This window comes from Ursus americanus, chromosome 6 (genome assembly GCF_024610735.1).
Source record: "Ursus americanus isolate L20-20 chromosome 6, mUrsAme1.1.p, whole genome shotgun sequence".
NCBI classification, from domain to species: Eukaryota; Metazoa; Chordata; class Mammalia; order Carnivora; family Ursidae; genus Ursus; species Ursus americanus.
The window spans coordinates 66,408,588-66,434,268 of NC_142132.1; the positions used below are offsets into that span (position 1 = coordinate 66,408,588).

At 40.6% G+C, this 25,681-nt stretch overlaps 1 protein-coding gene across 2 annotated transcripts in view; it reads left to right on the forward strand.

The window, feature by feature from the left end:
• The window catches only part of URB2 (URB2 ribosome biogenesis homolog), a 141,219-nt gene extending 117,328 nt beyond the window's left edge, over positions 1 to 23,891 (forward strand). For both annotated transcript variants that reach the window (XM_045783124.2, XM_045783123.2), the window contains exon 10: positions 23,641 to 23,891. In XM_045783124.2, the coding sequence (XP_045639080.2) occupies positions 23,641 to 23,856 (216 nt within the window). In that variant the 3' untranslated portion in view covers positions 23,857 to 23,891. The remainder of the gene's footprint in view (positions 1 to 23,640) is intronic.
• Positions 23,892 to 25,681: the final 1,790 nt, after the last annotated feature.

The following is a 25,681-nucleotide window of genomic DNA, read 5'->3' on the forward strand; positions in this document are numbered from 1 at the left end:
TATTCTCTATAATTCTTTGTATTTCTGTATTATTATTTCTCCCCCTTCATTTCTGACTTTATTTGATTTCTTTCTTTCTTTCTTTCTTTCTTTCTTTCTTTCTTTCTTTCTTTCTTTCTTTCTTTCTTTCTTTCTTCCTTCCTTCCTTCCTTCCTTCCTTCCTTCCTTCCTTCCTTCCTTCCTTCCTTCCTTTCTTTCTTTCTTTCTTTCTTTCTTTCTTTCTTTCTTTCTTTCTTTCTTTCATGAACCTGGCTAAAAGTTTTTCAATTTTGTTGATATTTTGAAAGAACCAGCTCCTGGATGCATTGATATGTTCTATTATTTTGTTAGTCTCTGTTTCATTTATTTCAGGTCTAATCTTTCTTATTTTCTTCCTTCTACTGGCTCCAGGCTTTTTGTTCTTCTTTTTCAGCTCCTTTAGGTGTAAGGTTATGTTGTTTATTTGAGATTTTTCTTATTTCATGAAGTAAGTCTGTACCTATAATCTTTCCTCTTAGAACAGCTTTTGCAGCATCCCCAAGATTTTGGATCATTGTGTTTTAATTTTCATTTGTTTTCATGTATTTTTCATTTCCTCTTCGATTTCTTGGTTGGCCCATTCATTGTTTAGTGGCATGTTATTTAGCCTCCATGTATTTGTGTTCTTTCCAGATTTTTTCTTGTGTTTGATTTCTAGTTACATAACGTGGTCAGAAAAGATGCATAATATGATTTCAGTCTTTTTGAATGTATTGAGATTTGTTTTGTGGCCTATCGTGATCTATTTTAGATGATGTTCCATGTGCACTTTGAAAAAATGCATATTTGGTTATTTTTGGTTGGAATGTTCTGAATATATTGTTAGATCCATCTGGTCCAATGTGTCACTCAAAGCCACTCTTTCCTTGATTTTCTGTTTGAACCATCCACTGATGTAAGTGAGGTGTTAACATTCCCTATTATTATTGTATTATTGTTAATTTCTTCCTTTATGTCTGTTAGTAGTTGCTTTATGTAGTAGCTGCTCCCATGTTGGGTGCATAAATATTTACAAGTGTTACATCTTCTTGTTGAATTGTTCCCTTTATCATTATGTAGTGTCCCTTTTTGTCTCTTGTTACAGTCCATTTTAAAATCTATTTTGTTCAATGTAAGTATTGCTACTCAAGCTTTCTTTTAGCTTCCATTTGCATGGTAAATGTTTTTCTGTTCCTTCACTTTCAATCTGCTTGTGTCTTTAGTTCTGAAGTGAGCCTCTCGTAGATGGCATATAGATGAGTCTTGCTTTTTTTTTAAATTTTATTTATTTATATGACAGAGAGAGAGACAGCCAGCGAGAGAGGGAACACAAACAGGGGGAGTGGGAGAGGAAGAAGCAGGCTCCCAGCAGAGGAGCCTGATGTGGGGCTCAATCCCAGGACGTTGGGATCACACCCTGAGCCAAAGGCAGGTGCCTAATGACTGAGCCACCCAGGCGCCCCTGAGTCTTGCTTTTTTGTCCATTCAGTCACCCTATGTCTTTTAATTGGAGCATTTAGTCCATTTACATTCAAAATAATTATTGATAGGCATGTAGTTATTGCCATTTTTTACTTGTTTTATAGTTGTTTTTGTAGTTCTGCTCTGTTCCTTCCTCATCTTGTTCTCTTTCCTTTTTCTTTGAAGTCTTTCTTTAGTGATATGCTTGGATTCCTTTCTCTTTATTTTTTGCATATCTGTTTATTACACGTTTTTTATTTGTGGTTACCATTAGATTCATATAACATCTTGTGCATATACCAGTCTATATTGTTGACAGTCACTTAAGTTTGAACCCATTTGAAAAGCACTAATTTTTTTTACTTCCCTGACATGTTTTATGTACATGATAACATACTGTACATCTTTTATTTTGTGGATCCCTTGAATGATTTTTATTTAAGATTTATTTCTTTGTTTGAGAGAGAGTGAGCAGGGGGAGGGACATAGAGAGAGAGGGAGAGAGCAGATTCCACATTAAGCACAGAGCCCAATGCAGGGCTTGATCTCTTGACCCCGAAATCATGACCCAAGCCAAAATGAAGAGTTGAATGCTCAACTGACTGAGCCACCCAGGTGTCCTCCTCTTGACTGATTTTTATAGATATAATTGATCTTATTGCTTTATGCTTTAACCTCTGCATTGGTTTTATAAGTGACTAATCTACTGTTTTTATTATGTATTTACCTGTGAAATTTTTTCCTTTCATAATTTTCTTACTCCTGATTTTGGCCGTTTCTTTTCACTCAAAGAATTCCCTTTAACATTTCTTGTAAGGCTGGTTTAGTGGTGATGAAATCCTGAACTTTGGGAAATTCTTTATCTCTCCTTATATTGTGAATGACAGCCTTGCTGGGTGGAGTATTCTTGGTTGTAGGTTGTTGTTGTTGTTGTTGTTGTTGTTGTTGTTGTTGATGCCACTCCTTAAAAGTTTCTACTGAAAAATCAGCTGATAGCCTCATGAGGTTTCCCTTGTATGTAACCATTTTCTTTTCTCTTGCTACTATTAAAATTCTCTATTTATCACTATGTTTCGCCATTTTAGTTATTATGTGTCTTGGTGTGAATCTCCTTGGGGTGGTTTTGCTGGGGACTCTGTGGCTCCTGGATCTGAATGTCTGTTTCCTTCTCCAGATTAGAGAAATTGTCATGTATTAATTCTTCAAATAAATTTTCTGCCTCCTTTTCTCTCTCTTTCCTGGGATCCCTATAATGCAAATGTCATTATGCTTGATGATGTGATCATGTCACTGAATTCCCTTAGTCTATTCTTATTTTGTTTTTTGTTTTTGTTTTGTTTTGTTTTTTTGTTCTGCTAATTGCTTTCCATTACTCTTGTCTTCCAGGTCACTGACCCATTCTTCTTCCTCCTCTAATCTGCTGTTGATTTCCTCTAGTGTATTTTTAATTTCAGTTATTGAGTTCTTTATCTCTGATTGCTTCTTTTTTTTTTGCATTTTTATTTTTTTGTTTTGTTTCTATTATGTTCAGTTAGCCAACATATAGTACATCATTGGTTTTTGATGTAGTGTTCAGTGATTCATTAGTTGTGAAACACCCAGTGCTCATCACAACACGTGCCCTCCTTAATACCCATCACCTGGCTATCCCATAAGATACCACTTTATGCCAGTTAGAATGGCAAAAATTAACAAGGCAGGAAACAACAAATGTCGGCGAGGATGTGGAGAAAGGGGAACCCTCTTACACTGTTGGTGGGAATGCAAGCTGGTACAGCCACTCTGGAAAATAGTATGGAGGTTCCTCAAGACGTTAAAAATAGAACTACCCTACAACTTAGCACCTGCACTACTAAGTATTTAACCCAAAGATACAGATATAGTGAAAAGAAGGGGCACATGCACCCCAATGTTCATAGCAGCAATGTCCACAATAGCCAAACTGTGGAAGGAGCCAAGATGCCCTTCAACAGATGAATGGATAAGAAGATGTAGTACATATATACAATGAATATTACTCAGCCATCAGAAGGGATGAATACCCACCATTTGCATTGACATGGATGGAACTGGAAGGGATTATGCTAAGTGGAATAAGTCAAGCCAGAGAAAGACAATTATCATATGGTTTTACTCATATGTGGTTGGTTCTTTTTAATATTTTCTTTCTCTTTGTTAGAGGTCTCACTGAGATCATCCACTCTTTCCAAGTCCAGTGAGTATCCTTATGACCATTACTTTGAATTCTTTATCAGTCATATTGCTTATCTTCATTTCAATGAGCTCTCTTGCTATTGTTTTGCTGTTCTTTCATTTGGGACCCAGTCCTCTTTCCATTTTGTTTTACTCTCTGTGTTTATTTCAATGCATTAGGTAAATTGGTTATATCTCCTGATCTTTTTTTTTTTTTAAGATTTTATTTATTTATTCGACAGAGATAGAGACAGCCAGCGAGAGAGGGAACACAAGCAGGGGGAGTGGGAGAGGAAGAAGCAGGCTCATAGCGGAGGAGCCTGATGTGGGGCTCGATCCCATAACACCAGGATCACGTCCTGAACCGAAGGCAGACGCTCAACCGCTGTGCCACCCAGGCGCCCCTATATCTCCTGATCTTTATAAGTAGTGACCTTATGAAGAAGAGGTCCTGTGGTGGTGCCCTGTAGCACAATGTCCTTGCTTACCAGAACCAGGAACTTCAGGAGTGTTTCCTATGTGGCTTGTGTGCACCCTCGTATTGTGGCTGAGCTGCATTTGCCTTTAGTTCAGTTGGTTGTAATGGTCTACTTTGCTTGTTGTGGGCAGGGTTTGGTCCCTGTTCTCTTATGGAGCCAGTCTGAAGTTGCCATGGGCTTGTAGTTGGGAGGTGTCAGCACCCAGACCAGATGCCTGCTCTCCACCCATTTGCTGGGGCTGCAGTCACACAAAATTGTAGGGATCTTTCTCTGGGCTGCCCCCTGAAAACTTTTTGTTGGTAGGCAGGGCCAGTTGTCAGATCGGTTGTCTGCTGGGGCTGCAGTTGAACTGGTATGTGTGTGTGGTGATATTCTCCTCTCCCCAGGGCAGGAGTTGCTTTGGAATGGCTCAGCTCCCTGCCAGGCCTGCTTTCTGGATGTGACGTGGCAGGAGTCACTTTGGAAGGATGACTGCTGAGTGAGGTGGGTTGGATGGAGTGGATACATAGGAGAACATGGGGCAGGGTGTGTGGTGTTACCAAGGTAGGTGTAAGGTGTTTGTGTTTGTTCCTGCAAGTGTCTGGCTGGCTAGGCTGGGGGAGGGAAGAGAAATGGCACCTGCCAGCTCTTCTGTTCTTGAAGAAGTCTCCTAAAGGTCTTTGGCACTCTAGTACACATTCTGAGGTTAATAAATAAATCTTCTTCGTGTATACCCTGGGTACTTTTTAAACCAGTGCTTCTATGCAGTATCGCCTCGGAGTCATTTGTTGTGCTGTGTCTGTAAGGGCAGGGACTCAGTTTCCTATTGCCTTCCAGCTCTCCCAGAGCTAATCCTGCTGATTTTTAAAGTACCCAGAGTTAATCCCTGCTGATTGTAAAAACTTGTAAAGTTAAGCTCTGCTGGCTTTCAAAGCCAAGTGTTATGGGGATTTGTCTTCCTAGTGCAGGTCACCTGTGTCTGGGGTGCCTGGTGTGGGGTCTACTGCTCTTCTCTGTGCTTGTGATGTCCCTCCCACTTGTGCTTAGTCTCACCAGGAGTTTAATTCCTGACCATGTCTCTGCCCCTCCTACCTTTTTTGATGTGGCTTTTCTCCAATTAATTGTGGAAAGTGTTTTGCCAGTCTTCCAGTCATTTTCTGGGTTAGTTTCACTGATATGGCTGTTATTTGGTTTGTTCATGGGGCAAGGTGAGTTTAGGATTCTCCTACTTTGACATGTTCCCAGAAATCTCCCTCAGGCATTATTTCTTCAAAAATTTTTTTCAATCCTCCTTCTTTTTCTTGGATTCTAATTATATTTATATTCTAATTATATTTATGCTCTACTACTTGATAATTTTCCACAGATCACTGAGGTTCTTTTCATTTTTCAAATCATTTTTTTTCTTCTTGTGCTTCATTTTGAATTCAAATTTCTTGCTGTTTTTCTCTGGGATGTCTAATTTGTAAATTCCACTCAGTAAAATGTTCATTTAGGTGTTATATTTCTCATTTGCTTCTCTTTTATACCTTTCACTTCTCTCCTCATTATACTCATGTTTCCCTTTAAATCTTTGAGCTATCACACATTTATAATGTCTGCTTTTATGTTTTTGTTTGATTATTCTATTTTCCCAATTATTTCTGGATCTTTTTCTACTGACTGATTTTTCTACTGATTATGTATATTTTCTCTGTTGCTTGTAAATCTAGTATTTTTTATTAGATGTAGGACATTGCAATTTTTTTTCATTGTTGAATGCTGAATATTATTTTATTCCTTTAAAGTGTGTTGGAGTTTGATCTGACAGGTAGTCAAATACTTCCAATCAATTTGGTCCTTTCAAAGCTTGCTTTTAAGCTCTTATAGAGTAGGTCTAGAGTTTTTGTCCTAGGACTAATTTAGTGCCATTTCAAAGGCTTTAAAGCAGTTTATTCAGTTTTCTTCTCTTTTTTTTTAACGGGAGAAGGCAATTTTGAACTCTGTTTTCTTATTTTTATAAGTGGAGGTCTCTTTTGATGAGAACTAAAAAAGATTATAGAGAGAACTAAAAAGACTATATAGAGATATGACGTGTTAAGTTCATGGGACCGTTTGGGAGTGTTTGGGGTAAAGCAAACCTACAGCAATGTATTTAATAGTATGAGCCTATAGGTGTGTGGCAGATGGAGCTACTTACTCTGTGCATATAAAAAAGTCTTTCTAGAGAAACAGAGGTTAGCTGAGGCGATGCCCAGCAGCCAGATCTACAAAGAAGAAGGTCTGGGTCAGTGGTTCCTAACTTCTAGCGCAAAGAGAAATGTTTGAGCGTTTCTTAAAAGGGCAGATTCTTGGCCTCCTACAAGAGATCTTGACTCAGAGAGTCTAGGGTGGGACCTCATAATTTGTATTTTAATAGGTACCCTAAGGTGATTGCGATAGAGGTGTTGTATGGACTGTTCTTGGAAAAATACCAGCTAAGGAGCCTAGTTAGTGTATCCTGATGTGAACCTATAAAAATCCATCTCGGGCGCATGGGCGGGGCCAATGAGAATGCAATTGTCCTTCAGGACCGGATGGAAGGTAAAGGAATGAGAACGTGAGGAAGAGGTGATAGGTATTGGATACAAGAATTACTTTCCCTTGGCAGGCTGCCTAGACTGTGTGTAGAAAGTATACCTCAGGATTAGGTGCTGAAGGCCTCCAACAGGGAGATTCAGACAGAGGAACAAGAGCAGCCCTGAAGGAAAACAGCTAGAATCAAAGCAAAATGAAAACCTCACTTCGCTGGCTGACACACCGGCAACTACAAACACTGATTTAGATGAACCTTTTGCCTCTGCAGTGATCTGGCCTTTTTCATGAAATACTCATCTCCATCTCAGTGAGCTCTCTAGGGACATGATTTTAGCTTTGTAGTCATTCATGCTGTGTTGTTATATTAGCCAACTTGCCTTAGTGCTGTATTGAAGAGATCAGTAGAAACATAGAGCAGGGTTGATCTCTTCATCAAGGTTCCTAAAAGCCCTATCTCAGCAAGAATTCAAGAATTCAGGTCGACTGAGTGCTGCTCAGAATCCTTTATTAATTTCCTCTTGATGTATTACCAGTGAGGAGTCAAATCTTCCTATTTTCTGTCCAAACACCAACCACCACTGGTGCTTGGAGCAAAGACAGAATTCTTTTAACTACAGATAAAGGAACTACAAAAGAGGAGTCCTTGGGGACAAAGAATAAGTACTCTGACAAACGGGACCACTGTAGGGCTTCTTCAGAGCAGGCTGTGCACTTGGACCTATGAGCAAGGAGAGAACATTGTACATTCATGTTATTTAATGACACTGAAGAAGATGAGAATAGAGGTAAAACAATGGGAAAAGGGAAAATGTCTTCCTGGATTATTTTGTGATCATTTGCGATTGAGGACAGCTCCCAATGCCAGAAAGTAATCCTGTTCATAGGTGACTGGCATTGAAGGAAAAAAGTGTCAGTGGAGAACCAACCTGAAATTGCAATGTTGTAGGGCTTTGCAATCACAGTTCCAAACTGTCAATCACAGTTCCATGGTGGGGTGTTTTTAGAAGAAGAGTCATGGAAATCTTATTCTTGAAGAGGATTGATGAATCAAGGAGGAGACTTTATTAAATGCAAAACAAGAGACCCTTTTACTTTGTGGAGAAGAAAACCTGTTTTCAGCTGATGTATACCTATTGAGCATCTGTAGATTATTTTTTTCTTTATGAATTGTTGCAGCATTTCCCAAATGAGTTTTGCCCAATATTTACCCTTCAGGGTGCTCCTTTTGAAAAAAGTTTCATGATCAAACTTTGGGGGAACACTGCCTACTATATCCTCCTTGTAGATGTATGCAGAAGGCTATTCAACCAAGAAAAGAAGAAATACAAAAAATATACATGTTTGCTTATATTTAAAAAAAATAGAAGGAGGGGCACCTGGGTGGCTCAGTCCATCTTGATTTTGTTTCAGGTCATGATCTCAGGGTTGTGATATCAAGCCCCACATTGGGTTCCATGCTCAGCAAGGAGTCTGCTTGTCCCTCTCCCTCTGCCCCTCCCTCTGCTCCTATGCACTCTCTCTCTCTCTCTGTCTAAAATAAATAAATAAAATCTTTGAAAGAAAAAGGTGGAAAGATAAAGCATTCAAAATGGTTATCTATAAGGGAGGGAGGCAATAGTGAGAGAACATAGAAATTAGACTTCTTTGAATATATCTTATTTTGTATATTTAACTTCAGAATCATGTAAATATTATGAAAAATTCTAAAACAAAGCTAAATAAATGAAAAAAAAATGAATCACTGAAAATTGAAAGTAAAACAAAACAAATGAACCTGTTCCTAAGTGGGACATACTTCTGAAAAGGAACTATTGCAATGAACTCTTCAACAGTAAAATTTAACTGTATATCCCTTCTGGGGATATGCCCTAAGGATATAGACCAAACCAAACTACACAACCAAATAAGAAAACCCCCAAGGTATTAAACTGTTTTCAGTAATCATATTGTTGATAGTAAGGTTGATAATATTATTTGGAATCTTTTGTGTGTTTTATTATAAGAAAAGTAATTATGCTGGTGGTGTTGAGAATTGAAATTTTTTGGCATGGTTGAAAAGAAAAACAAATGTAAAATTGATGATGTTATATAAAAGCCCTGTAGCCCTAAATTTGAATTGGAAATATCAGTATGAACTCATAATGTATTTTATCCTCAACAAAACAAATTTTTTAGCTCTATCCACCCAAAACCCTAGACACAAAGACCAGCCCAGTAGCAGTAAACTCCCCTACAATCTGGATGATGTTCTCTAAATGTTGCTAACCACTAAGGAACCAGGATTCTTTGGGGAAATGGTTGCTTCCAGGTCTGCAAGTGAACCTAGAAATTTTGTCATACCAGAAAGGAAAGATGCCATGAAATAATACTAGAACGATGTCCAAAGGACTGAAGACCTAACTTGAACAAGTTCTCATTGATCAAGGATGGGACAATTTCAGCATCAATAAGGATAGTAGCTGCAATGTTTAAAGCTATAGGTTCATAATGACATCAAAAAAGAAGAAACCTTCATTGGATATCTTTGGAAGATTTCAGGGAACCATTTCATTATCTTGAAAAGAAGTAAATTAAAGGAAAATATCAGAAGTCTATTTCAGGTTTCTTGTGTGATCTTCATTTCTGAATAACCAAATAGTAGATAAATAAAAATTTCTCTGTAAAGGAATTTAACTGATAAATGAAGAAGAAATAGCAAACTTCAGATATCATCAGGCAACGACTATCAGTGGCTGATAACGTCACAGAGAAGGAAATCGTCAGAATCATGTGCCTCCTGAAGTAGTCTGGCAAGAAAGAAAAAAATTAACTGAAATCTGATTAAGACTCTAGATCTTATTACTGATTTATAAAAAATACAAGGGACAGAGGAACATGCTCAATGTTACCACAGAGATATAATCAACAAAACCCAAACTGGAAAACTTTACAAGACAATTGAGACCCTGTATCTTCAACAAATATTTTAAGGGGAAAAGAAGAGATGGGGAATTAATTACAGGTTAGAAGAGACTTAGAAGATATAACAAGCAATTGGAATATGTGGGTCTTTTTTTTTTTTTTTTAAGATTTTACTTATTTATTTATTTGTCGGAGAGAGAGAGAGAGCACAAGCAGGGGAGAAGCGGGCAGAGGGAGAAGCAGGCTCCCCACTGACCAAGGAGCCTGATGCGGGATGCAATTCTACGACCCTGGGATTCATGACCTGAGCCGAAGGCAGCCGCTGAATCAACTGAGCCACCCGGGCATCCCGGAATATGTGGGTCTTGTTTTTGACTCTGATTTAAATAAGCTGTAAACAAAAATAAAGAAAGAAAGAAACTGAGTAAGATTATAATACAATCAGGGAAGAGTGAACACTGACTAGCTTTGATAATATTAAGGGATGATTAACATTTTTAGATCTGATGATATTAAAGACAAGAGTTCTTTATTAACTTCTTTTAGTATGAAAGAGAAGAGTTGTGTATCAGAGAAAAAGCTTGTATCTTTTAGAGCAGGGGTGGGCAAACCATGGCCTGTGGGCCAAATGTGTCCCACAGCACGTTGTGTAAGTGAAGTTGGTTGGAACACAGCCATTCCCATTTGTTTGTCTATTGTCTCTGGCTCTTGTGCACCCACTCCAGTGGCAGATTTGAGACCTTATATGACGACACCTTATCTGTCATTTTGCCAACTGGCTAACTTGTTTTAGAGATACTTATTGACATATTTACAGATGAAATGATGTGATACCTGGGGTTTGCTTCAAAATATTCCAGGGATGGGAGAATAGGTGGTGATGTAGATGAATTGGGATTGATTGTATTGAATTTGGACTTATAATTGTTTCATTATAGTATTCTCTTTATTTTTTTTTGAAAATTTTCATAATAAAATATTTTTTAAATAACGTAAATCTGTACTTACATAATAATATTTCCATGATATATTGTTAAATGAATGAAGTAATTTGTAAAATGGTTTTGCATGAAAAATATATTTATATTATATATAGGTATGTCATGAAAATGGGTAAAGTAATACAGACAAAACTGTTAACAGTGGGAGTGGAAATGGGTGGGGTGAGAAATGGTTTTTTTTTTTTAACTTCATACTGTTCTTTTTTTTTTTTTTTAAATGATTTTTTATTATATTATGTTAGTCACCATACAGTACATCCCCGGTTTCCGATGTAAGGCTCGATGATTCATTAGTTGTGTATAACACCCAGTGCACCATGCAATACGTGCCCTCCTTAATACCCATCACCGGTCTATCCCATTCCCCCACCCCCCTCCCCTCTGAAGTCCCAGTTTGTTTCTCATAGTCCATAGTCTCTCATGTTTCATTCCCCCTTCTGATTACCCCCCCTTTCTTTATCCCTTTCTTCCCCTACCGATCATCCTAGTTCTTATGTTCCATAGATGAGAGAAATCATATGATAGTTGTCTTTCTCTGCTTGACTTATTTCACTTAGCATTATCTCCTCCAGTGCTGTCCATGTTGTAGCAAATGTTGAGAACTCGTTCTTTCTGATAGCTGAGTAATATTCCATTGTATATATGGACCACAACTTCTTAATCCAGTCATCTGTTGAAGGGCATCTCGGCTCCTTCCACAATTTAGCTATTGTGGACATTGCTGCTATGAACATTGGGGTGCATATGGCCCTTCTCTTCACTACGTCTGTATCTTTGGGGTAAATACCCAGTAGTGCAATGGCTGGATCATAGGGTAGCTCAATTTTTAACTTTTTAAGGGACCTCCACACTGTTTTCCAGAGTGGCTGTACCAACTTGCATTCCCACCAACAATGTAGGAGGGATCCCCTTTCTCCACATCCTCTCCAACAATTGTTGTTTCTTGCCTTGTCTATTTTTGCCATTCTAACTGGCGTAAGGTGGTATCTCAGTGTGGTTTTGATTTGAATTTCCTTGATGGCTAATGATTTTGAACATTTTTTCATGTGTCTGTTAGCCATTTGTATGTCTTCATTGGAAAAGTGTCTGTTCATATCTTCTGCCCATTTTTTGATTTGTTTATTTGTTTCTCGTGGATTGAGTTTGAGAAGTTCTTTGTAGATCTTGGATACCAGTCCTTTATCTGTAGTGTCATTTGCAAATATATTCTCCCATTCCGTGGGCTGCCTCTTAGTTTTTCTGACTGTTTCCTTGGATGTGCAGAAACTTTTAATCTTGATGAAGTCCCACAAGTTCATTTTATCTTTTGTTTCTCTTGCCTTTGGGGATGTGTCATGAAAAAGGTTGCTTTGGCCGATGTCGTAGAGGTTGTTGCCTATGTTCTCCTCTAGAATTTTGATGGATTCCTGTCTCACATCGAGGTCTTTCATCCATTTGGAGTTTATTTTTGTGTATGGTGTGAGATAGTGGTCAAGTTTCATTCTCTTGCATGTAGCTGTCCAATTTTCCCAGCACCATTTATTGAAGAGACTGTCTTTTTCCCACCGGATGTTTTATCCTGCTTTATCAAATATTAGTTGCCCAAAGAGCCGAGGGTCCATTTTTGGGCTCTCTATTCTGTTCCATTGGTCTATGTGTCTGTTTTTGTGCCAGTACCATGCTGTCTTTGTGATCACAGCTTTGTAGTACAGCTCGAAATCCGGCATTGTGATGCCCCCAGCTTTGTTTTTCCTTTTCAACAGTTCCTTGGAGATTCGGGGCCTTTTCTGGTTCCATACAAATTTAAGGACTGTTTGTTCCAGCTCTTTGAAAAATGTCCTCGGTATTTTGATCGGGATAGCATTGAAAGTGTAGATTGCTCTGGGTAGCATGGACATTTTAACTATGTTAATTCTTCCGATCCATGAGCATGGAATATCTTTCCATCTTTTTATGTCTTCCTCAATGTCTTTTAAGAGTGATTTATAGTTTCTAGAATATAGGTCCTTTACGTCTCTGGTTAAGTTAATTCCAAGGTAACGTATGGTTTTTGGTGCTATTGTAAATGGGATGGATTCCCTAATTTCTCTTTCTTCGTTCTCGTTATTCGTGTATAGAAATGCAACTGATTTCTGAGCATTTATTTTGTATCCTGCCACATTACTGAATTGCTCTATAACTTCTAATAGTTTGGGAGTGGCTTCTTTTGGGTTTTCCATATAGAGTATCATGTCATCTGCAAAGAGAGACATTTTGACTTCTTCTTTGCCAATTTGAATACCTTTGATCCCTTTTTGTCGTCTGATTGCTGTTGCAAGGACTTCTAGTACTATGTTGAATAATAGTGGCGAGAGTGGGCATCCTTGTCGAGTTCCTGATCTTAAGGGAAAGGCTTCCAGCTTTTCCCCATTGAGAATAATATTTGCAGTAGGCTTTTCATAGATGGCTTTTATGGGATTGAGAAATGTACCTTCTATTCCTACACTCTGAAGGGTTTTAATCAGGAAAGGATGCTGTATTTTGTCAAATGCTTTTTCGGCATCGATTGAGAGGATCATACGGTTCCTGAGTCTTTTCTTGTTGATATGATGTATCACGCTGATTGATTTGCGAATATTGAACCACGCTTGCATCCCAGGTATGAATCCCACTTGATCGTGATGGATAATCCTTTTAATGTACTGTTGGATTCTATTAGCAAGTATCTTGTTGAGCATTTTGGCGTCCATATTCATTAGGGAAATCGGTCTGTAATTCTCCTTTTTGATGGGGTCTTTGCCTGGTTTGGGGATCAAGGTAATATTGGCCTCATAGAATGAGTTTGGTAGCTTTCCTTCTGTTTCTATTTTTTGAAATAGCTTTAGGAGAATAGGTATTATTTCTTCTTTGAATGTTTGGTAGAATTCCCCAGGAAAACCGTCCGGGCCTGGAGTTTTGTTATTTGGAAGGTTGTTTATCACTGACTCAATTTCTTCATAATTAATTGGCCTGTTTAAGGAATCAATTTCTTCCGGTTTCAATCTTGGTAGTTTATAGGTTTCCAGGAAGGATTCCATCTCTTCCAGATTGCTTAGTTTATTGGCATATAGCTGTTGATAAAAATTTCTAATAATCCTTCCAATTTCAATGGTGCTCGTCGTGACCTCTCCTTTTTCATTCATAATTTTAATAATCTGGGTCCTTTCTCTTTTCTTTTGGATAAGTCTTGCCAGTGGTCTGTCAATTTTATTGATTCTCTCCAAGAACCTGCTTCTAGTCCTGTTGATCTGCTCTACTGTACTTCTGGTTTCTGCTTGATTGATTTCAGCTCTAATTTTGGTCAACTGCTTCCTCGTGCGTGGATTAGGCCTGTCCCTCTGTTGCTGTTCCTGCTTCTTGAGGTGAGAATATAAAAACTGCATTTTAGATTTTTCTATTCTTTTGAGTGAGGCTTGGATGGCTATGTATTTCCCCCTTAGGACTGCCTTTGCAGTATCCCATAGGTTTTGGACTGTTGTATTTTCATTCTCATTGGTCTCCATAAATTGTTTAACTTGATTTTTGATTTCCTGGTTTATCGAGTCATTCCTGAGCAGGATGGTTCTTAGTCTCCAAGTGTTTGAGTTTCTTCCAAATTTTTCCTTGTGGTTGAGTTCCAATTTCAGAGCGTTGTGGTCTGAGAATATGCAGGGGATAATTTCAATCTTTTGATATCAGTTGAGACCTGTTTTGTGTCCCAGAACATGGTCTATTCTTGAGAATGTTCCATGGGCATTAGAATAGAATGAGTATTCTTTGGTTCTGGGGTGTAGTGTTCTATATATATCTAAGAGGTCCAACTCGTCGAGTATGGCATTCAAAGCCTTTGATTCTTTGCTTAGTTTGCCAGGGTGTTCTGTCTATTTCTGATAGTGGAGTGTTGAGGTCCCCTACTATTAATGTATTTTTATTTATATGTCTCTTTATTCTGGTTAAGAGTTGGCTTGTGTATCTTGCTGCTCCCCTGTTGGGGGCATATATATTTATAATTGTCATATCCACTTGTTGAATACTTCCCTTAAGAATAATATAGTGCCCTTCTGCATCTCTAACTATAGTCTGTAGTTTAAAATCCAATTTATCTGATATGAGAATTGCTACCCCAGCTTTCTTTTGAGGTCCATTTGCGTGAAAGATGGTACTCCATCCTTACTGTCAGTCTGAATGCATCTTTGGGTTCGAAATGAGTCTCTTGTAGACAGCAAATGGATGGGTCATTTCTTTTTATCCAATCTGCAACCCTGTGGCGTTTATGGGATGGTTCAAACCATTTACATTAAGACTGATTACTGAGAGATATGATTTTAATGTTGCCATGTTGCCAGTAAAGTCTTTGTTTGTATTGGCTGTGACTTTCTGTTCTGTATCACTCTTGGGGCATTTTTACTTTTATAGAACCCCCCGTAATACCTCCTGTAGGGCTGGTTTCGTGGTTACAAAATTGGTTAGTGACTGGCGATTCTGAAATGTCTTTATTTCTCCATCAATTCTGAATGACAGCCTTGCTGGATAAAGGATCCTTGGCTGCATGTTTTTCTCTGAAAGAGCTTTAAATATGCTCCCCCAACCCTTTCTCTCATTCCAGGTCTGTGTAGACAGGTCTGACGTAATTCTGATGCTTTTGCCTTGGTACGTGAGAAATTTCTTTGCCCTGGCCGCTTTCAATACTGTATCCTTGCATCTAATATTTGCGAATTGCACTATGACGTGACGTGGCGTAGGTTTGTCATGGTTGAGCTTGGGAAGGGTCCTCTCTGCCTCTTGGACACGAATGTTTGTTTCCCTTGCTAGATTAGGGAAGTTTTCAGCTACAATTTGTTCAAATATCTCTTCTAGACCTCTGTTTTTCTCCACCCCCTCGGGGATGCCGGTGATTCTAACATTGGATCGTTTCATTGAGTCAGTAATCTCCCGTAACCTACATTCATGGGCGTGGATTTTTTTAAGACCATCTTCTATTTTCATTTTTTCCTCTATTAACCCATCCTCCAATTCACTAACCCGTTCCTCTGCTTCTGCGACCCTGGCCGTCAGAGCCTCTAGTTTTGCCTGCATTTGGCTCATAGAATTTTTAATTTCTGTCAGATTCGCTCTCATTTCTGTCCTTAGGGATTCTATATTCTCAGTAACCTTTTCGTTAATAGTTTTTTCAATTCTACTCATCATTTTGACCATCGTTGCTCTGAATTCCATTTCTGATAATTTGGTTACATCCATATCCATTATTTCTGTGGCAGAGGCCACAGAATCACTGTCTTTTCTTTGCTGGGGGGGCTTCTCCTTCTTGTCATTCTGATGAAGAGAGGTTGCAGGGTTGTCCAGAGCCCAAATTATTGACTGGGTCCCAGGCCGTGCCCCTTGTTTTATAGGGATCTTAGGGATGTGGGCTTCTTCTTTAAAGATTTTATTTATTTATTTATGTGGCAGCCAACCAGCGAGAGAGGGAACAGAAGCAGGGGAGTGGGAGAGGAAGAAGCAGGCTCCCAGCGGAGGAGCCCGATGAGGGACTCCTTTCCGGAACGCCGGGATCACGCCCTAAGCCGAAGGCAGGCGCTCAATGACTGCGCCACCCAGGCGCCTCGGGTTGTGGGCTTCTTGATTTTTCAGCCTGCCTTCTGGGGGAGGTGCCTGCCGCGCCGATACTCAGGCAGCCCTGTTTGGGTAGAGTCTCCGTGTCCCCTGCGAGGGGGGATGGGGATGGGCACTCCCTGAGCCGGTATTTCCAGGCTTTTGTTCTCTGGCGGCTTTCCCTGGCGGTTTGCTGTGCCTTTTCTGAGAGTCAGAGCAGCAGCGGCCAAATTTCAGCCTCTCAATACTCAGCGCTGGAGATGTTCATTTATAGAGATCCAGATGCGTCTTCCTGCGTCTCAGGCTGGTTCCGTGGTTGTTTAGGCTGGTCTGGTACCTATCCAGCTCGACTCGGGGGACCGGCTGAAAACGGTGTCTCCTACTCCTCCGCCATCTTAACTCCTCTCTCTAAAGACGTTTCTTAAATTTTCTGTCTCCATTACTCATCTTTTTGGCTTTTCAAAACCTTGCCTAACTGGTCTGGTTTGCTTAGGGGTGCTCCAGGGAACCCAGGGTCCGGGTTTAACAGCCCACTGAGAGAAAGTCAATGCGCTGGCTTGAGGAAGGCTGTTGCTTTTCATCTGAAGCCTGGAGTCGGCAGCTACGTGCAGCTTAAACTTCTGAGAGCGCAGATAAGGGAATGTAACTTAGTCTCCCCCATGAGAAGGGAATAAAGGACTCCCTCTTTATTCCTTACAGTTCCCTTTTGGTTCTCAAACTGACCCACCTACACAGAGGGTAAGGGAGAGACGGAAGGAAGAGGAGCTACTCCAGATTGGTGGGTGGCGGGTTTAATCAGCCAGGGAGCTTCCGAATGAGGCATGTCCTGCGCAGCCGCAACTACAGTAGATCCCCTCATCTGCCAGCCAAAATCTTCCACGTTTACATACTGCACAGGTGGCCTCAGCAACACGGCGCTTGGTCCACGCTCTCTCTGCGAACAGGCCTCCCGCCATGGCAATGGCGGACAGAACGTGCAAGAGAAGAGGGGAGGGCGAGAGCAGCCCTAACTTCATATTGTTCTGCTTGATATTTTTCTTATTCAGTTGTTGATTCCACGTTGATGGCATTGCTCAATCACATATCATGACAATACAGCTTTCCTTTTGCTTTATAATTCTCTCAAATTTTGTAATATTTATTTTGAGGATATTTTACTACATACATTTAAAGTTCTTAAATATTTTCCTATGAATTAAACATTTCATTTGTATTTAACCTAAACTCCCCCCAAAACAATGAATATGTTTTTTACAGTGATTTTTAAAAAGATATAGCCTGTTACAAGTTTCCTGTATTCCCAATTGAATTCCAAAGAAAATTGGAGACCAGCTCTTGATAAAAGATTTTCCAAAGATGTTTTCGTTTGTCTTTTTATTAATTGGCCATGGGATTCACCACCATTGGGCAAGTGGGTCTGTGGAAGGCCTGCCTGTTTCCGAGGCAGCTGTTGGTGTCTGACCCATGGTCCTTCAGTGTGAACTGTGCGGTTGGAGCCCAGGATGGAGTGGTTGCCACTGGGGAGAGGGGGGAGGCTTTCCTAGAGCAGCCCTTCTGGGTGGCTGGGCCTATTCCTGGCTGCAGAATGTCTATAAGCCCCTCACATCCTCAAATAAATCCCTTTCTTTTAAAATAAAACTCAGTGGGTACTTGGTTTGTGATTGTGAATCCTGACTGATACTACTGTACATTTTCTGTATATGATTATAGTAACTGCTGTCTTTCTTGTCCTTATCTTTTTTCTATTAAAAATTATAATGGGTGATTTATATTTGTTGGATAAATGAGTGAATGAGGGGGGCTAAGTGTGCTCCTCCTTCTGTTACACAGGGCCCAATACAAGGGTGGGATTGACATGTATGTATAAGGAACATTAAAACCTCACAGAAAAACTCACAAAGACCAGAATTGCAGAACGAACCAGTTTTGAGGCAGACCCAGGGTTGTTGGATGACTTGCCAGGCCCAGGAGGCCCGCAGTGGGTGCAGTCAGGCCTCAAGCCTCCTGCCTCTGAAGCTAGGTCTTTGGCTTTGTTACTCTGTCTCATGTCATCAGAGAAGTCTTCCAGGCTTCACCACAGTGCCAGGAGTAGGTTAGAGAGAAGTAAGATATGAGGAGGGGCTGGAGAGAAGGGGAGAACTGCAAAATTGCTCTTTCGTTTGTTTGTTTTGTTCTGATTTCCTATTTTTATCAAAACCTGGGATTTTATCTAAAATTTTCTTCTGTACCAAAGTCTTTTTTTTTTTTTTAAGTATAGAGTTTAATAAATTTGTGTTTTGGGTGGTTTTTTTTGTTTGTTTTTTAAAGATTTTATTTATTTACAGTTTAATAATTTTTTAAATAATAATTTTTTATTATATTATGTTAGTCACCATACAGTACATTCCTAGTTTTCAATGTAAAGTTCCATGATTCGTTACTTGCATATAACACCCAGTGCTCCATGCAATATGTGCCTTTCTTAATACCCATCACCAGCCTATCCCATTCCCCCACCCCCCTGCCCTCTGACACCCTCAGTTTGTTTCCCAGAGTCCATAGTCTCTCATGGTTCATTCCCCCTTCTGTTTACCCCCCCTTCTTCTTCCCTTTCTTCTCCTACCTATCTTCCTACTTCTTATGTTCCATAAATGAGTAAAACCATAATTGTCTTTCTCTGCTTGACTTATTTCGCTTAGCATTATCTCCTCCAGTCCCGTCCATGTTGCAGCAAATGTTGAGAAATTGTTCTTTTTGATGGCTGAGTAATATTCCATTGTATATATGGACCACATAGTCTTAATCCAGTCATCTGTTGAAGGGCTACTCGGCTCCTTCCACGATTTAGCTATTGTGCACAATGCTGCTATGAACATTGGGGTGTATATGGCCCTTCTCTTCACTACATCTGTATCTTTGGGGTAAATACCCAGTAGTGCAATGGCTGGGCCATAGGGTAGCTCAATTTTTAACTTTTTAAGGGACCTCCACACTGTTTTCCAAAGTGGCTGTACCAACTTGCATTCCCACCAACAATGTAGGAGGGATCCCCTTTCTCCACATCCTCTCCAACAATTGTTGTTTCCTGCCTTGTCAATTTTTGCCATTCTAACTGGCGTAAGGTGGTATCTCAATGTGGTTTTGATTTGAGATTCTCTGATGGCTAATGATTGTACTAAAGTCTTTTAAGGGCAGTGGCAATGTTATCATTTTTGTCCCAACAACACCAAGTACAATGCCCTGTAAAAAGAAAAAAAAAAAACCTCTATGAAAATCAGGGTATTGGGTGACCCAGGAACAACCATCCCCATGAGCTCAGTGAGCCAGACAACTTTCATAAGAGGAAGAAGAGTTGTCATTCTCTGATAACCCATTTTTCCATCTGTAGCCTTTCGCTTTCAGTACTTTGTAACCTGGGATGATGGATCTTCTATAAGACAGGATGAAGAAGCCTTCTTGAGTGCTGGATATCCCGTCCTGGTGAAGGAGCATCTTAGAGAGAGTGGCAATGGTAGCCACGTCTCTCAAGGTAGCACAATCATTTTCAGAGACAGGAAAACACAAGATGAATCTAGCCAAGGCCAAGGAGAGAAGACCCCCCCCCCACCCCTTACTTCTCCAGGCTTTGAGGCACAAGGCAGGCATTGCCAAGGGGAGCATGGTTCTCTCAAGGACATTTCTTTGGCTTGGCAGAATTTCTTTAGCTCTTGGTTTAACACTCTGTTGGCGGTGTTTAAATTTTAAAGAACCTGAAATAATCTAGAAAAACAATCTAGAAAAAGAAACCTAGAATAATCCATAAGTCTAACGTACCTGGCACATCTTGGGTGAAAGTTCTAACAAAAGTTATTGTATAGACAGGCTTCCTTTTTTTTTTTTTTTTAATTCTTTTTTTTTTTTATTAATAATGATTTTTTATTATATTATGTTAGTCACCATACAGTACATCCCCGGTTTTCGATGTAAGGCTCGATGATTCATTAGTTTAGACAGGCTTCCTGTTTCAGTTCTATAAGTTTCTAAATTTCCTCTTGGCTTTTTGGGAACTTCATTAAAATGCCTTTGCACCAGCTCCTTGGAGGCAAGCGCTTCTTTGGTTTCTTAAAACATTCTTCTACAAATCCCTTCATGATTTCAGGCAGAGTATGGGTGGGCAGCCTCCCCCCATTCTTCCTGGAAAAAACCCTGGCCATCTATGACAGATGGAGGCACATTGATTGAATCTAAAGCTACTGAATAATAAAAACTCATGAAAAATAAATGCACCCAGAGAAATAAGCTTTTCCATAGCAGCCCATTCCATCATATTTTCCTGATGGCCTATCTAATTTATGATGGCAATTCCATGGCAGTTCCTCTTAATTTCCTATTATGGGTAATTTATTTTTTCCCCTTCTGAACATGCAGTATAAAAGTTTTTATTGCACACATAAGGGAAAAGGAGACAGCCTCAGACACTGAGCTAATGCCAACACAACATCTTGAATTGCCCCTTGGATATAGGCTTTTGTAAAAGTTAATCAGTTGGAAGACTGTATAGCAAGAACAGTTTTGATTAGAGTCCCCATTTAAACTCTGAAGGCAGAGAAAAGGGTTAGCTGTCACAAGGTGAAAAATTTGGGTAAAAAATGGGACACCCTTAGCCACAGATTTTGAAAACAGATGCACACCATTTTCAGGCAGCTCCAAATGAGCCCACCCACTCCACACACTCCGTTCCACTGCTGAGCGTACAGTGCTTGCCACTGCTAATCGAAACATGGTTTGGTAGACCAAGGAACAGAACAGCGATCAGAACTGAGGGAGAGAACAGAAACGTGGTTGTGGGCTAAGTGGCACACATGAGATGGAACCTGTGGTCGCTCGTCCCAACCTGTGGAAGTTTCCTTTGGGGAGAAGAAAATTGAAGAGAAGGTCTGAAAGTACAAAGGGGCTGCTTCCTCAGGATATCCCCAAGAGTGGAGAGGAGGGAGACCAAGTCGCAGGGGCTGTGTGGTGTGCTATGGACGAAGACATTGGCTCATGTAAGTTGGCAAGTCCAGCTTTGCTCACTCTTGTGGTCAATAATGTGGATTCCACAAATGTAACTGTCCTGTCAAAGAAAGCGGAAACTCTCTTTTTGGACCCCTTCCAAACAGAAGGAAGAGTGACCATTTAAATTTCTGACACGTCTGTAAAATATGGTGTGGTGAAACGGACAGAGATCTTAGAGCTGGAAGACTTGGATTTGAATCCTGGCTGTGTGGTCTTTTATTTGATTTTTTAACTTATTTATTTATCTATTTATTTATTTATTTATTTATTTATTTATTTATTTATTTATTATTTTTAAAGATTTTACTTATTTGTCAGAGAGAGAGAGAGTACAAGCAGGGGAGATGGCAGGTAGAGGGAGAAGCAGACTCCCCGCTGAGCAGGGAGCCCAATGTGGGACTTGATCCCAGGACCCTGAAATCATGACCTGAGCCAAAGGTGGATGCTTAATCGATTGAGCCACCAGGTGTCCCTAAAATTTTTATTTTTTAAATTTTGTTTACGTTTTTACTTTAATTCTGGTTAGTTAAACCCAGAGTTACATTAGTTTCAGGTGTACAATATAGTGATTCAACAGTATTGAATTTCTTTTTTTTTAATGTTTATTATATTATGTTAGTCACCATACAGTACATCCCTGGTTTCTGATGTAAAGTTCGATGATTCATTAGTTGCGTATAACACCAAGTGCACCGTGCAATACGTGCCCTCCTTACTACCCATCACTTCTTTGCCCACTTGCCAAGTAGACGTGAGTTGGAATGATGCCTCTGCCCCTAAGAATGTTGTGATGGGGGCAGACACTTTCCTCACATCTCTCCCATGAAGCACTGTTTTCAATGGTTCAGTTTTTATTCCATTTATTTTCATCATGATGCAATCCAGTACTTTACTCACATCATTGCATCTGTGTTTGTTTTTTCTCTTGAGCCAGTCTAGAAGCCCCTGAGAGACAGGCCCACTCTTAGGACAACCTGTTCTGCATGGTGCTGGGAAGGCGCTGTGCTCAGCACACGCGGAGTACGTGAGGATGTGCTTGGTGACTAAGGAAGAGACCTTCACTTCCCTCCCACATAACCACCCATTAGTGACCTAAAGTGTCTGGTAACGACTCCTCTGGACTCTGGGACAGCACAGACTCTTCGGGTGTCCATGGGCATCACCAAGAAAACATAAATTTGGGCCCACCACACAAATGTGAACCATGTAGCAAGACTTTTCCCCTCAGCTCACCAGATTGTTTTTTTAATTAGTTGAAGCTGGTAGGCTTTAAATCATAACCAGACGATACAAGTTGGTTATAACACAGTAATTTAAATGTAGGCACAACAGGGAAGTCTGAATCACAAACAGTGGGATCACTTCATGATGCTGCATTTTTTCAGAGTGTGGGAGCCCAGCCCGGGACCGCCTGGCTGCCGCTGATAAGGGCTCTCCCCAGGTAGCAGGGAGAGGAGGGGTCCTCAGGCCCTTACTCCTGACAAGGTGGGGCAGGTGCTATAAACTGCCAGAACCCTGCCACACCCCACCCCAACCCGCAAGGGTATGATAGAGAGCTACCCAAGGCTCGCCATTCACAGAGCAGCAATATGGTGCAGTGCACTGGGCTCGGTAGTGAGATTTCAGAATAGAATGAGAGAGTTCCTTGTGGATTCTGAGTCATTTAATGATTCAGGGTCAGTTGAGAGATTAGGTGAATGTTTATCCACCTCTCTCTCTCTCTCTCTCTCTCTCTCTCTCTCTCTCACACACACACACACACACACACACACACACACACACACACAGAGTCAATCATCACAGGGAAGGTCATTAGTAGCACCGATTCTAGAGGTTGGGAAGTGGGAATGCCAAGAGTTCCAGGAATAGCAGGATCGATGGGAGCTCTCTGCCTTCCAGGCTTTGCCATGGGCTAACAAACAGGAAAGGTCTACGTTGAAGACAGGCAGTTACCTGTCGACCTATGGAAGGTCAGTGCTTTTTGTACTTTCCCAAAGCAAAGCATCATTAACCCTTTAGCTTCTATCAGTTGTACTTTTCAGATTAGCTCTGTGGTGATCCGTGTTCCTCCTCTCTCCACCTGCTATGCAGAAGTCCTGAGGTCAGCATCTCAGGTTTAAAGGACCACTAAGTTCAGGGCACCTGGGTGGCTCAGTAATTAAGCATCTGCCTTCAGCTCAGGTCATGATCCCGGGGTCCTGAGATCAAGCCCCGCATCAGGCTTCCTGCTCGGTGAGCCTGCTTCTCCCTCTCCCTCTGCCTCATGCTCCCCCTGCTTGTGCTTTCTCTCTCTTTGTCAAATAAATAAAATCTTAAAAAAAAAAAAAAGACCCCTAAGTTCATCCATGCCCACTCTCCATCTGATACGGTCATTGGCTAAATTATTGACCTGGTTCTCGATCACCAGGGTACAATGTCACCTACTGTCGTTGTCACTGTAGCTGGTTCCAGATTTGCTTGGCTTTGAAAGTTGAAAAGTCATTTTCTATTCATAGGTCTGCTTGCTTGTGGTTTCCTCCAGTCCATGGATTATTTGGCCCTGTGTTGCACCACCGCAGGGTGTGCTGACACCCCCAGAAGGCTGCCTGTCTGAAAGGAGGAGATTGTGGAAAAAGAAAGACTTGCAGATCCAAAAGGGTACAGACAAATCTCCAGAAAATCTCAATTTCTTTTTCAGAAGAGGTGTCTCCCAATTGAGCAAACATTGGTAGGGAAAGGTGAAACACTGGGGATTTTCAGGGGTAAGTTTCTCTCTTTTTTTTTTTTTAATTTTTTAATTTTTTAAAATTTTTTAAAATGTTTTTTATTGTATTATGTTAGTCACCATACAGTACATCCCCGGTTTCCGATGTAAAGTTCGATGATTCATTAGTTGGCGTATAACACCCAGTGCACAATGCAATACGTGCCCTCCTTACTACCCATCACTGGTCTATCCCATTCCCCCACCCCCTCCCCTCTGAAGCCCTCAGTTTGTTTCTCATAGTCCATAGTCTCTCATGCTTCATTCCCCCTTCTGATTACCCCCCCTTTCTTTATCTCTTTATTCCCCTACCGATCATCCTAGTTCAGGGGTAAGTTTCTCTTATACTAGGACGTGTGAGGACCTTGGAGGAAGCATCTATATTTAGATTCGGGCAAAGAAAGTGATATTAAAGATGGCCTTAGGAGCCAAGTAACCATTACTGGACAGCATCTGATGGGACAAGAGAATCACAGAGAGGGGAAGAACTTTACATAACCTCAAGGATTTTGACTTTCTGAACATTAAGACTGCTATACATTGCCCAAGAATGCTGCTGACCTCCCATGACAATAGTAGTGGCCTTTTTGGTGCTCCCACGGGAATATAAGTTCTGGGAGGGTGAGAACCCTACCATCTTGTTCTGATCATTCCTAGAGCCCAGCCCAGTGCCTGGCAGCTACTGGGTCCATCACAGATATCTGCTGGATAAGTGAGTGAATATTGATTGAGGAGATAATATAACACCAAGTGGTCATAAATCCACTTAAATTTTTAAAGGACCTGCAGTTTACTAAGTAAATGGCATGCGTATTTATCTGAAATATTATTGTGTATATATGTGCAAAATAGATCACAGATGGTACTCTACTTATAAAAGGTTGGGTTTCAAATGGCTGCTTATAGGTGTCTTTGTCCAAAATGAGATTATATAAGCAATGTTAATGCCGTCAGTGGTAGCAGTGGAGTTGATGTGTTTTTGCTGTAATTAAAGTATACTAAAGGCATACACTATGGCCTTAATATTGATAGGTAGCGGCTTTTGAGTGCTTACCATATACCAGGGTTCATGCTAGTGTTTTGTTTTTTTTTTAAGATTTTATTTATTTATTTGACAGAGATAGAGAGAGAGCACATGAACAGGGGAAAGGGCAGAGGGAGAAGCAGGCTCCCTGCAAGGAGCCTGATGCGGGGTTCGATCCCACGACCCCGAGATCATGACCTGAGTCGAAGGCAGACATTTCACTGACTAAGCTACCAGGCGCCCCCATGCTAATGTTTTGTATGCATTACTTCCCTTAACCCTATGGGCTTCTGAGGAAGTTATGTTAATGATTTCCATTTTATAGATGGGTGAACTGAAGCTCAGAGAAGTGACGGCCTAGTTGGTTTAGCTTCTGGTCACAGGGTCAGGATTTGAATGGCAGTAACTGGTTTGGAGACTAACCACCATGCTATACTTTTGTTGGACCTATAGAAGTTTCTAAATTGAAATGCAGTAAGTGGCATGGTTTCCATATTGATTTGGTTTGTTGACCATGTTTGGTGCTCATACAGTTAGCTCATTCCTGGCAAGAACTTTGGGGCCCTGCCTGTAGAGGCTTCTTCTAGCTTAACTCCCCAGTAAAGTCAGCAAGGTCAGTCTCGAGCTCCCTGAGGCTCTCTCAGTTTTCAACCCTGGGCTCTGCCCAGTGCCTGGGTCACTGCCAGCCAAGGAACCCCTATATCAGAGGGCTCAGCTCGGCCAGCAAGTGCAGTCTGCATTATGTTGCTGCTCAGTGAACATGGAGTGA